General features: G+C 36.0%; 1 protein-coding gene across 3 annotated transcripts in view; it reads left to right on the top strand.

The window, feature by feature from the left end:
- Positions 1-13,137, top strand: part of si:ch211-207e14.4 (interleukin-17 receptor D) — a 75,494-nt gene that overhangs the window by 23,384 nt on the left and 38,973 nt on the right. For all 3 annotated transcript variants that reach the window (XM_039775153.1, XM_039775154.1, XM_039775152.1), the window contains exon 2: positions 9,744-9,825. In XM_039775153.1, the coding sequence (XP_039631087.1) occupies positions 9,744-9,825 (82 nt within the window). The remainder of the gene's footprint in view (positions 1-9,743; positions 9,826-13,137) is intronic.

Genomic DNA, 13,137 nt, shown 5'->3' with positions numbered 1-13,137 from the left:
TTTTTTTTTACCACCAACCATTTTTGTTTTGCACAGGTTCCTATCTGTTCTGTATTTTGACCTTCTGTCTGATTATGATTAGGAGCATGCTTAATGAGTACACTTTGTCTACCAGTTACTTGTGATGCTTCTTCATTCAGATCTCACCTCCATCTTGACAGCATTAGCCACTGCAGTAGGAATCAAAAAGACAACTTTAACTTCCAATTTTACTGTCCAGCCTTTTTTTTTGCTCTGAAGTGTCCTACCATCCACTATTCTGCGTAAATGTGTTTCTCAGGGAGTAGCCTAGTATTGGTGTAGATGACATGAGAAATGGGTGTAATGGGTGCACTCAAACACTACAAAACTTGGGGCATACAAAGCTTCTGCAACCCTCTATTAGGGGATTTACCGGCATTCACCACCACTGTCTTTATCAATTTATGTTGAAAATGTGTGGAAGCTGTAAAATAATACTGGAAATGCTAAGTTAAATATACACATAATATACACTAAACGGTCCATTACATGTACAAAAGATAAGGTTACATTGTTATGAGATTGCTCTCCATCTGTCAGGTGTTTGTGGTTTCTTCAAAGTAATTTTATGTAATGCTAAACTTGTCTGACATGTGCTTGTAAAGTTCTGCCAATATGTGATTTGACTGGTTGCCGATGGGACTGAGTTATTAATAATTGCGTGTGGAAATATCAAAAAATGAAATGCCAAACAATTATTACTGCAAATAAGGATTACATAATGGGTTTTTTGGAAATTGGGATTTAATTAAGGTGTTAGTGACTCATATGGTGTTGAAAAACATTTAAGAAAGAAAACACAATCTCAAGTGCAAAAATATCTGTAAGAAAGTATTGACTTAGTCCTGCATACATCAGGAAAAAGCAGTTGTAGATAACTAGTGCACTGTTAGGGAGCATGAAGTAGTCAGAAGAGAAAGCTAATAACCTAATAAGAAGTAAATGGTGAAGAAAATCCTGTCAAATTAAGCAGGCCTTTTCTGTGAAAAGCAAAGGTCCTGCAGGAAACTGATGGGAGCATTGAGAGAACACAAACTATACACAAATTTGAACCCAATGGAATATCAATGTGGAGGCTAAGCACGTCAGAGTTGTGGTGAGAGTAAACCTTATCCCACCTGATCTTTACACTTCTTGCAAATTTACTAAAAATCAAATCTTTCATTCAAATAAGTATTCAGACCCTAAATGCAGTACTGTACTTCGTAGAAGCCCCTTTGACAGCAATTACAGCTTCATGTCTTCTTGGATAAGTCTCTACAACCTTTGTTCAACTGGATTGGCCAGTTTATCCCATCCCATATCTTTCTTATAGATCCTCTCAAGATCCATTACAATGCATGGGAATCATTTATAAACTGCCACCTACAGGTCTCTCCATAGATGCTCTATGAGGTTTAAGTCTGGGCTTTGGCTGGGCTACTCAAGGATAGTCAGAGACTTGTCCCGATGCCACTCCAGAGTTATCTTGACTACCTGTATATTCTTTGGGTCATTTTCATACTAAATGATGAATCATCGTCACAATCTGAGGTCATGTGCACTCTGTAGCAGGTTTTCTTCAAGGATCTTTCTGTATTTGTATAAATTCATCCCTCCCTTAACTATGACCTGTCTCCCTGTTCCTGCCACTGAAAAGCACCCCATAGCATGAAGTTGCAACCACCATGCGTCGCTGTAGGATGGTATTAGCCAGGTAATGAGCAGTGCCTGGTCTTCGCCAGACCTTGTGCTTGGTGTACTGCCCAAAGACTTCAATTTTTGTCTAATCAGGCTAGAGAATCTTTTTACTCATGCTCATACTCATGCTGCAATGTAAAATACCTACAGGTATTAGCTGTACAGATTTTATGAACATGCTTAATGATAAAATTGATAATTAAACATTACAGATTTCACTGTCACCTCATAAACTAAACATTGCAGTGTATCTGTCTCTCTGTATCTGTATCTGCATTTCACTTTAGAGTTTCTAAATTGATAACAGAACAGGGAGTCATAACTTTAATTTCTAAAAAAAACATACACCTTTAGACCTATGTCCCAACAAAAATTATAAAAAGCCTATTCACTGTTGTGGAAAATTTATTTTTAAACAGACAGCCCACTAGAATGCCCCGATTTAAGCAATGAAACACAGGCAGGAGAAAGCATCAATCATTATTCTTTATCTAAATCTCGCAAGAGGCAACAAGTGCATATCTTATTAGCAACATGTTACAAAGAAAAGTGTCCACTGCGTTATATTTATAAAATTCATTGATCAGGCCACTACACAAAAAAGGAATTGCATACATAATCTGAAAACTTTTAACATGATTGGTTACACCTAGATGCTAATGGGACATGGCAAACGTTGATACCTTAAATGACCACAAGTTGACCCTATCCACTAAGGTTGATTGATAGTCCTGTTAGCTTAGGGTGTACGTGACTTTTTAAATGTATTATTTTTATTCTTATTTTAGGAGACGTGCGAGTTCCCCTACAGGTTAATCCTGTTTTGAGCAATTAAAATCAAACGAAGACCTAATTTCTTTATGCTTCAGCTGGGTACAAAAACAGAAAACTTAGTAGTACTAATAGAAAATATAGAAAACTGATTATGCCATAAAAAATAACATTTCTCTTAGGGGTATTATAAAATAATAAGAAATGCATTTAACATAGTGAATAATAAAATAGCTGCATCAGCTTAAATCCATAAGCTCAGAAGTATATGAGATTCAGACACATAAGCTCAGAAGTATATGAGATTCAGACACATGCTAGGTGCACATTGGACCAGGATTCAGATTCAACTCTTACACTGCTGTTCTGATAGCACCCATTGTTAGTTGTATTATGCACTGATCATTCAGTCGCAGATACTAAATTGGCCAATTTTTGCTTGTAATACCTTGGTTAAAGGAGCACTACACGTAACTTACCATAAGGTTAAGAAATGCAGGTTCTGAAAAAGTCTCTTTCTGAGATTGACTAATTTACTAATCACTAATCGAGTCATTTGGGGGAGAAAAATCGGCCAGTCATGATCAGTAGCTGATAGATCAAAGGGTCACTAGTTCCTAATGCACTAAAACTGTTAGTTATCAGACTGTTGCAGAAAAAAATCATAGCTAGACCTACATATGCATAACAGTTATAAACCTTTTTCAAATTTCCCTTTCCTTTCCAAAAAACTTGAAAATGTAGTCTCAGTACACTGTCACTCTCACCTTGTGCATCATAATATTTCTTTTAGAAATTCAATTCTGGGCTCTGCTCCAGTCACAGAACAGCAATTTTAGGAAAGACCCCAAATCTGTGCATCACAAGAAATGTATGGATGCCCAGTCTGCAGCTTCTTTCCCTAAGCAGACACCAATAACAAAGCACACAATAAAACTAAAGTACAACATGAAGTCCTGACAAAACTTTTCAGAACAGTTTACTACGTTGCCAAAAGTGAACTACCATTAGTAAAATGTAACAGCCTTTATACACTTCAAGCAGTAAATGGCCTAAATCTTGGTTCTGCTTATCACAATGATCATGTGTGTACATAATTTATTGGAGTAATAACACAAATTTCAAGAGACCAGGTTGAAAAAGAAATACATGTACAAGAAAGCAAATTCTTATTAGTTCTTGCAGATGTCAGTTCGGACACTGGGATCACTGCACAGGTGTTGACTCAGGTACGTGAAAGATGATGGTGACATATCCACTTACATTATCAAATGTTAGCAACTGAAGAGCACAAATTCTGCAGGTGTTTTAGACACCATGGGTATCAGTGAAGAGATAGGACTGGAGAAAGTAATCTGCAAATTGTGATGGAGCTGCAGTGGTGATGGGCGAGAAAACAGGAGTAGCTGGGAGACTGAAGCAACAGACGCCCCTCATCATAACAATCTACTGTGTGGCACACAAATTAGAACTAGCAGTCCTGGAGAGTGTGAAAGGCTGTGAGTACCTGGTCAGGTCTGAGGACACACTGAAAACCATATTTAAGATGTACTGTACTACTATTTTCCTCAAAGAAGACAAGAGAACTGAGGGGTTAAATGAACTGCTTAATGAGAAAGTGGCTCACTTCAGTGGCCTGAAAAGAACATGGTGGCTGCCAAGCAGGCTGAGGTATCTAAAGGCTATGGAAAAAAAAATACAGTCCCACTGTTGTGCATATGGAGAATATGGCAGGAGAAGGTGATGTTAAGTCAGATGATGCTTTCAAAGCAAAGGGAGTGGTACAGGAGATGAAATACAAGAAATCAATTAGCTTCCTACATTTCATGTTGGACTACAGTACCATCTTATCCAAGTGCAGTACTGATTTTCAGTATGACAACTTAAACATCAAAAAAAAAATCAGTGGAGAGCTCCACATCATGCTTACTCAAAGCCTGAGAACAAAACCAGGAGAATACCAGAAAGCCTTGGAAACAAAGTTCACAGTGAAAGATGATGGTAGCCTGTGATAGTGTGAAATGGAGCTCACAAAAAACCAACAACCTGCTAGACGTGAGAGCACAAAGACACCCTTGTTGCAGAATTTCAGAAGATTATTAACAATACAATTAAGTAGACGGACAGCAAATGTAAACATCTAGCTGAAAAACCTCTCTTATTTCAAAGTTTTTGAACTTTCCACTCTTCCCCACCCCAGAGAAGCACTGACAAATTATGGGGAGGAAGAAGTGGATTATCTTGTCACACATTTTGCTGGTTTAATAAATGAGGAAGAGGAGAAAATTCCACAAGAATGGACAGATTTAAAAATGTGGCATTTAGAGCACCGTGGTATCAAGGTAGGTTGCTTGTACAGAGATCTTCTCTCTGAGAATCCAGAACACCTCTTTCATATCGTGTTATTGCTAAAATTAATGTGGACACTTAGTCCATCCACAGCCATCTGTGGGAGAGGATTTTCTTGCATGAATCGAGTGAAAACATCATACCGTACCTCTATACAGTCTAAAAACACTGAATGCATCTCTTAACAAATGGGGAATCTTTTGGAGAACCAGCCCAAGGCATAAGCGAACTAGGCGACTGCTTAGGGCCCCTGAGGTCACCAGAGGACCACAAGAGTGCCTGAAATAATAACTATTCATGGTGGCTCTAAAATCCGTACTGACCCCTACTCTCTCTTCTGTTTCTTTTTCCGGTTTCTTTGTGGTGGTGGCCTGCGCCGCTACCTCCACCTACTCAAAGCTTAATGATGCTCCAACAATGATGGATGGATTAAAAGGCAAAACTCTACGTGACCATCTTCATCAAGCCCTTCCGTGAGAACCCTAAATCCAAAGAGGACTGTTTTATTTATGTGAGGTAGATTGCCCAGAGGGTGCTGGGCAGTCTCATGGTCTGGATCCCTACATTATTTATTTTATCTCCAGCTTTCTGGAGTTTTTTTTTGTTTTTTCTGTCCCCCCTGGCCATTGAAACTTACTCTTATTCTATGTTAATTAATGTTGATTTATTTTGTTTTCTTATTGTGTCTTTTATTTTTCTATTCTTTATTATGTAAAGCACTTTGAGCTTACTGTTTGTATGAAAGTGTGCTATATAAATAAATGTTGTTGTTGAAATGTCCCAAACAAAAACTTTTTTTTTTAATTATTATCATTGGAATTACAAAGTTCTAACTTGCAAAACATGAAAAGAAGCAGCAGTAAATTTCAAGGAACATAGTTTATTCATAAATTGTCACAAAACACAACTGCTTTGTAGCAGTGTCTGCATGATATTAGATGCTTTCTACAGTTTAACTGGTCTGGTTGTCTAATACAACAGACCTTTCTGTTGTCTATATGTTTTCACCAGCCTGAAGAAAATGAATACTTATTTTACAGTCCAAATAAGAACAATGTCCTTCATTTTCTTCTTTGAGCTGGAAAAAATATTCCAATGCGTCATGTCATCTTTCAGGGTGACTCTGCCGAATCATTTTCAACAGATTGTCAGTCTTGCCAAAAAACATCTTCAATCAGCAATCTAACTGCAACACAGATAGACTACTTCTAGGGTCTCCCACTTTGCCAGTATTACAGGGCAATTATCATGTTATTAAAATGCGGAAATAGTTTGGAGGGCACAGATGAATACTATTCCCCTATTTCTGCATGATGCAATTTACCCGGAATATACATGAAAATCGCTGCATTTTCAATTTAAAATATATGTAATTCTGCATGGTGTGTGACTAAAGTGTTATGTATAAATCTTGACATGTTGTATTCTGGCATGGATCTGAGACGCTTGGATTTAACGTACAAGATTTATCCAAAATCTCATTAATTATACTACGTGTTACGGTGCCGCAGTGAAGTAGTGTGGCCACATGACAAAAAAATTTGAAAAATGGCAGATAGGACTTTATAATCTTAAGAGAACTTATTAACATTTTGTGATATATCATGTCTACAGTTAGGACTTTATAATCTTAAGAGAACATATTAACATTTTGTGATATATAAAGTCTACAGTAATCACACAAAAACACATTGTTATGTTAAGCTGGTGTGAGCTGGTGTCACAAATCGTGTGCATGAACAAGCATTGTAAAGGACATCATATTGGATGAGATCAGTCAGACTAACATTAGGTTGCAGTCTTCACTGCGTCGCAAACCTGAAAAAAAATGTTACGTGACAGAAAAGGACACATCCTTCTGGAACAGAGAAAGGAAAGAAGAAGAAAATATGAGAAGAAACAGCAAGATAAAGTTAAGTTACATGACGAATTTCAACATTTCACCATAATCACTTGCTAAATAGTGTTATTCAGTTCAGTCAAGGTATGTTCAACTAACGTTAGCTAGTTGGGGGATGAGGGTATTGTAATGTTGTTACAGGTTCATCTTTTCATTTCATGTCATTATGTAAGTATTTAATCTAATTGATGTCTTTGTTTTGGGTTGCATTTTTTTAATAAGTTATTCTATTTTATTTCATTTGAAGTTGATAGTTGTTCTGCACTTTTACATGTTGAATTTTTTTTAACAAAAAACAAAGTGTTTACAATGTTTATAGTAAATGCATGGCCTACTGGTTTATTTGGTTATTTTTCAACACACCACATTCAGTATACAACTTATCACTGTGCTGTACTCAAAGGACTATTACTGTATCACTTTGGTGAGTTTAATACCTTTTAAGATTAAAAATCACAGAAGGTTGAAAACATCTAGCCTGACATTGGTATAATGTACGCAGCAGCAACAACTAATAAAAGTGATAATGGGTGAGTTAAATTTATAGTAGGTGTGCAAATGATCAAGCATTCACAATAGTAGTTTTGGCAGCACCAAGGCAGTGAGGGCCCCCAAATCTTGTTCTGCTTAGGGCCCCATAAAGGCTTGGACCGGTACTGATTGTTGGAAACTCTTTGCCTTGACATGGAAATTAGTTTCTGGAAGTATTCTGGAAATAGTTCAAGACACATGGAATATAATATTCCAGCAAGATCAATAAGCACAGAAGCAGGGACTAATGCACAGAAGCCAAGGGAGGATGCTGATGAAGCTGTTCCCTCAACGTCGAGTGGCACTCTCTCATCTGTGATTTCAGTTGAGATCTCAGATTCAGAATCTGACATAGACTGGTTCATATTTAAATTCATTAAATGTTTTATATAAGTATAAATTCAGTTAGAACTGAATGCATATGTATGTTAATTGATGTTGATGATTGTTGAATAATGTATGTATAAGGATTTTGAAATTTTTCAAGCCTTGCTTCAACACCATTGACAACTGTTCTAATACCCAGGCTGGTAAATTACACTGGCAACTCAGGAACTGTTCTTGCATGGTTTAGTTTTAATTTATTGAACCTATTTCCATATATATAGAAATGTGCCAACAGTACTCGTTATAATGTCATTATAATCAGAAATTCTGTCCTGCGAGGCTCAGTACACAGATCTTTATGGTTTTCAATTTACTGTATATACTTCAGTTGGTAACTATCTTTCAAAAACATAACATTCATTTTCACTCATATGCATATTATACCCAGCTACACCTATTTTTAAGGCCAAATTATATTTCTCCACTAGTGTCCTTAATAAATTGTGTTAGTGTGTTAAACGAATAAATAGATTATATTAACCTGTCTCTTTATGCAGGAAAAATAGAAAAGTTATTTATTGATGTGACTGATAAAGACCACCACAATGTTTTGTCACTTTTTAGCCAAGTTGGTCTGAACATTAGTTAAAACGAATCAGAACACAACTTCGGTGTTAACTTGGCTACAAGTATGTTTTTTGCATAAACAACATTATAAAACTATTTAAAACTTGTTTTTCCACCTTAGAAATGTTGGAAAATCAAGCTGATTTCAAAATATTGAGGATACAGAGAAATTAGTTCATGGATATTAATTTAATCAAGAATGGCTTCTGCAGTTCATTAGCACAGGCTGTTCAAATCATTCCATATACTGCTTTCAGTATATTCAAAATGTTGCTGCAAGAACAATTACAAGCAATAGAAAGTACAACCACCTAACTTTAGCTACAGGACTTTAAGCTGAGGAGCAATCTCTCTGCTTGTATAAGAAATGCTACGTTGATCTCTGCTTTTGAATCTACACTGAAGACTCACTACAATAGTTTGATATACCCTGATTACAGCTGTATCTCCATTTGTTATTCACTTCTATAAATAAATAATACAATAATTATGAACTATTATTGCTGCTGACTAGAGTTTCCTTTTCTCCGCTGCAAAGCGCCATAGTTCAACAATAATGTAAATGTACCAATAATTTTAGGTTCCATTTATTAAAATCAGTTGGGAAGTACTACACTATGTCTTATTATGTGTCTAAACACTTGTGCGTCTTTATGTGAATGCACTATAGTACTAGGGTGTTGTACCGTGTTAGTCATTATGAATGAAAAGTCAAGCAAAATGACACCTTTTATTGGCTAACTAAAAAGATTACAATCTGCAAGTTTTCGAGGCAATTTAGGCCTCTTCTTCAGGCAAGATGTAATCAATGCACTATGTAATGTGTAAAGTTCATGATTGCATTGTATTTGTGAACTTCTTACAATACTCTGAGCCTGCACGTAGTGAAGATTGCTATACAAAAATAAACCTAACTGCACTGAATTGCTTTTGCAAACCACAGGGTGGTTATCTGGTGGAAAAACAAATCATGTTCATAGTACTCGTGCACTGTGTTAAAATGCTGCTTGACACTTTTCTTGACTGCAGCGTAGACTCTATATATTACGCAGACACACTTGTGAAGAAATACTACATTCCCACTCTTCAAAATGTATGGGGCTTTTCTCATATATTTTTTGGATTCATTATTAACGTTTGGTGAACTACTTAATAACAGTGAGCTACCTATTTTACTCAATTTAAAACCACATCTTTAGGTGTTATACTGGCGCCATACTGTACTAGCTAATATCTGCTGCTACACTGGCACGTAGTCAACTGGGTTTGCAGCCTACTCATTTACTGTGTGAAGTTGTCACGTTCTTCTACTCTCCGTGTCTGTTTTCAACAGGTGCTCCTATTCTATAAAATACATTAGGCTAATTTGGCTAGAGCTATAGTGCATAAGAATTCCTGTACATGAACTGATATCCTGTCCAGATTGTGTTCCAGCCTCATAGCTCAATGATTAACTAATAAACACAATTTAAAATGTTGTTATATGCATATTTTTTCAGCAAACACTAATACCAGTTTTTGCATTGTTTTGCTTTAGAGTCATCCAGAGTGTGAATTTTGTCGTATTACCAGCCAGAATATCAACGCTACTATCAATGTATCGCAGACAATGCTACAAGGTGAGCTGGGAATTTTAAAGCTACAGTATGTCTGTACTTAGTTGACATCCAGTAAGCCTGCCTCTCTTTGGCCAAGTTAGTAAGTTAGGGAGCATATCTGCACTTTTGGTTCCATTTCATTTTAAACAGTATAGGCAGTTATGCCTGTTAAGTTTATCATTTGGCAGTATACCTAAGTCAACGTGATGGCCCAGGTGTTAGAAATGCTGTCTCATAAGATCTGGATTTAATTCTCTTCCTAGTCAGTGTAGTAGTGCTTTCTTCACAGACGCTCTCTAGTGTGTTAAGGGTTGAAGTCAATGAGACAAGAGATGAAAAGAATCATGAAAAGAGATGGAGACAATGAAAGGGATGTGGTCTAAGAGAAAGTGTCACAAGAGGTACACTCTTAGCAAACCTCAGTTCAATGAAGAAAAAAACACTTTCACTTTGACTAATAATATTCCCAAACTTAGTGAGATTTTACTGTTTGTACCAAAAGAAATGAAAGATATTACTTACAAAACCTTTACTAAACACATTTCAATCACTTCAGATGGGAGAAATATCCTGATGATATATTGGAAATGTGAAATCTACAACAAGGGAGCTAAATGGATCACAGAAATTACAAACCATTAAGTCTTACTATTATACCATGCAAAATAATGGATACTATACTAAGAAAGAAATTAGAAGAGTACCGATACAAAATTAATAGTTCAACATGGTCAAACCAATTTGTTTGTACTTTTTTGAAAGGGCAAATACGATAGTAGACAAAGAGCAAAGAATAAGACATAATTTATTGACAAATTCAAGAAGCGTTTTATACAGCCCCACATGGATGATTACTTTTGAAACTACATTTTCGCATCAGAAGTAACAGAAAACTGTATTTCACATTGGTTAATCAGAAGGAAACAGTTAAGGTAAGAGAGGAATGTTCCATGTTGGGTGAAGTCTTCAGTGGAGTCCCTCAGGAATCTATCCTGAACTGTTACTTTTTAAAATTTACAAAAATGACAAATTCTGGTATAGTAAGTAAACCTGTGAAAAAAGGTATAGGAGCGCCAGTAACTGTACAGAGGAAACCAACTAAGTGCATACCAGGACCAAAAAAACGTACTTCCTAAAAGGTTAACTTGCTTAGGTTTGAGCAGCAAAGGCTATGTGAGAACATAGTCAGTCTTTAGAATTCAGGAAGTAATGGACTAAGTTTATCCCGCAGAATTCTTCAAATTAAATAGTGAATCTACTCAAGGGTACCTGTGGAAATTAAAGGTAAGTATATTGAAAGGTGAAGGCAGGAAGCACTGCTTCACACAAAAAACCTGTGGGAACAAACTACTGAGTCATGTAGTAGAAATGGAAACTATGACAACCATTAAAACGTAGCTGGATGAGATAATAAAATAACTGCTATTAGTTAAACAAATTATCTAGATGGACAGAATTTTCTCTTCTCATTTGTCAAACACCTTATCTTCTTAGGTCCTTATGATAAAGTGCTAATTTATAATAAACATCATTCTGGGCTAATGCAAAACTCCTTACATGTATCTTTTTCCATGAAAAATACAGAAATGTGATAAAATTTGCCTGAGTTCAACCAATAAGAAAAATGTAAGCACAGAACTTGTAACTATATAATATAAAGTCCAGTGTCTTCACCATCAGATCTTAATGCTGGCCAATAAAATGGAGGGATATCCTAAGTAACCATCTTGTTAGGAGTAACTCCAGGGGACATAGTCCTATAAATTACAAAGAAATAGGATCATAATGAGTGTTTTACAAGCAAGGGATGACTGGGACCTTAATAAACAAAGCCATGCTTAGTCAAATAAAATGCTTTGTGACAGAGATTCTTAAGACTGATTTATAGTAAAACCCTTATGGTCCTTAGCAGATGTTAGTTACTTATTCAGCCACACATCCTTTTTTACACGCAAAAATGTGTTCTCATGGGTTACATTATGGTACATAATCATAAACAAGATATCCACATAAAACGTTGAATGGAAATGAAAGCTCTTGACCACATCAAACATCCCAGCAGTGCATTTGTGCATGACATTACAAACAGACCCTGTGGCCAGAAGATTTTTGCACGCTTCTTCTCCGTCTACCATATTTTTGCAGTTAACAATGTTATTTCTTAAGAGTGAATACTTTGAAAAGAAAGATTTTGCAGAAGGGCCAATAGATAAAGTAAAGGTCTTAGTGTTTAACCTAAATACTATTACTTAGGTAGGCTCCCTTTTAAGCATCTTGAAATGAACCTGAACAATGACAACTGCAAAATCTAAATCATCAGTTTAGTTTCAGATCCCACTTTTTTCTTTTCCATGTGCAGTAGTACAGGATAGAATTCCAGGTTTTAGGCATCCAAAAACATAATTAGTCTATTTCTGACAAGATGTCTGTGTTCCTGCACTTCTTTAACTGATTAAACACAATCAAATTTGGCATTCTTATTGCAATTCTCAAACACAAGAACTTTTTGATTTGGAAGATTGTTTTCATAGGAAGTTCTGGTTTAATAATCTCTATATTTGTTCATTTTTACTGGAAGTGATGCCAAAATGTTTGTTTAAAAAAAGGGAAGTTTCTAGTAAAAAGATTGCAGGATATGTAAGATCCACTAATTTCATTTGAAGCATTTTTCAGAGTTTACAATCTGTTGTCAGAGAAAAGTTATGTTTTCAATTGCTCCGCAATTTTGTCTTCATAAAAATGGTTCAAATTAGACTGATTAGGATTAAAAATATTTAAAAGTTTGTGTGTGTGTTTTTAAATTTCAACTGTTTTTCTTAGCAGTGAAAGAAATTAATAAACTTACCAGTGAGAAGATCTGACATTATCACATAGTTATAACCTATTGTGGTAAAAAGCAGACAGAAAAAGACTTTTGGATGGCTACCCTGTATACTGCAAAAATAAAGAAAACCTGTCTTTACAGAAAGAGTTCAAATTGGAACTGGATAACAGGTTACTAACTGAAATAAATTAAATATGGTGGACAAAAAGAAGAGGTAAAGTCAGGACTGCCAAAACAGGAACTGATGTGGCGGTATGATGAATTCTAGGTATGGGAAATGATGTCATCAATGCGGAAGTGATGTCAACCGTGGGTGGACCAGTGGTGATGTCATCAATGGGACGGTTCTTTGGGTGAACTGCAGAGGAACAAGAGGAGAGAGGATTAAGAGAGAGTGCCAACCATCGGTCTGGCTGATGATTATCAGTATTTGAACCTGTAAAGTGTCCCCCATGCCCAAGTGTGTTCTGACACTATCTATGTTCCATCTCCTGTACTTAATATAACAT

The sequence above is a fragment of the Polypterus senegalus genome, chromosome 13, assembly GCF_016835505.1.
Source record: "Polypterus senegalus isolate Bchr_013 chromosome 13, ASM1683550v1, whole genome shotgun sequence".
Lineage (NCBI taxonomy): Eukaryota > Metazoa > Chordata > Cladistia > Polypteriformes > Polypteridae > Polypterus > Polypterus senegalus.
The sequence above is the reverse complement of the archived record's forward strand: the minus strand, read 5'-3'. Positions and strand labels throughout refer to the sequence as shown.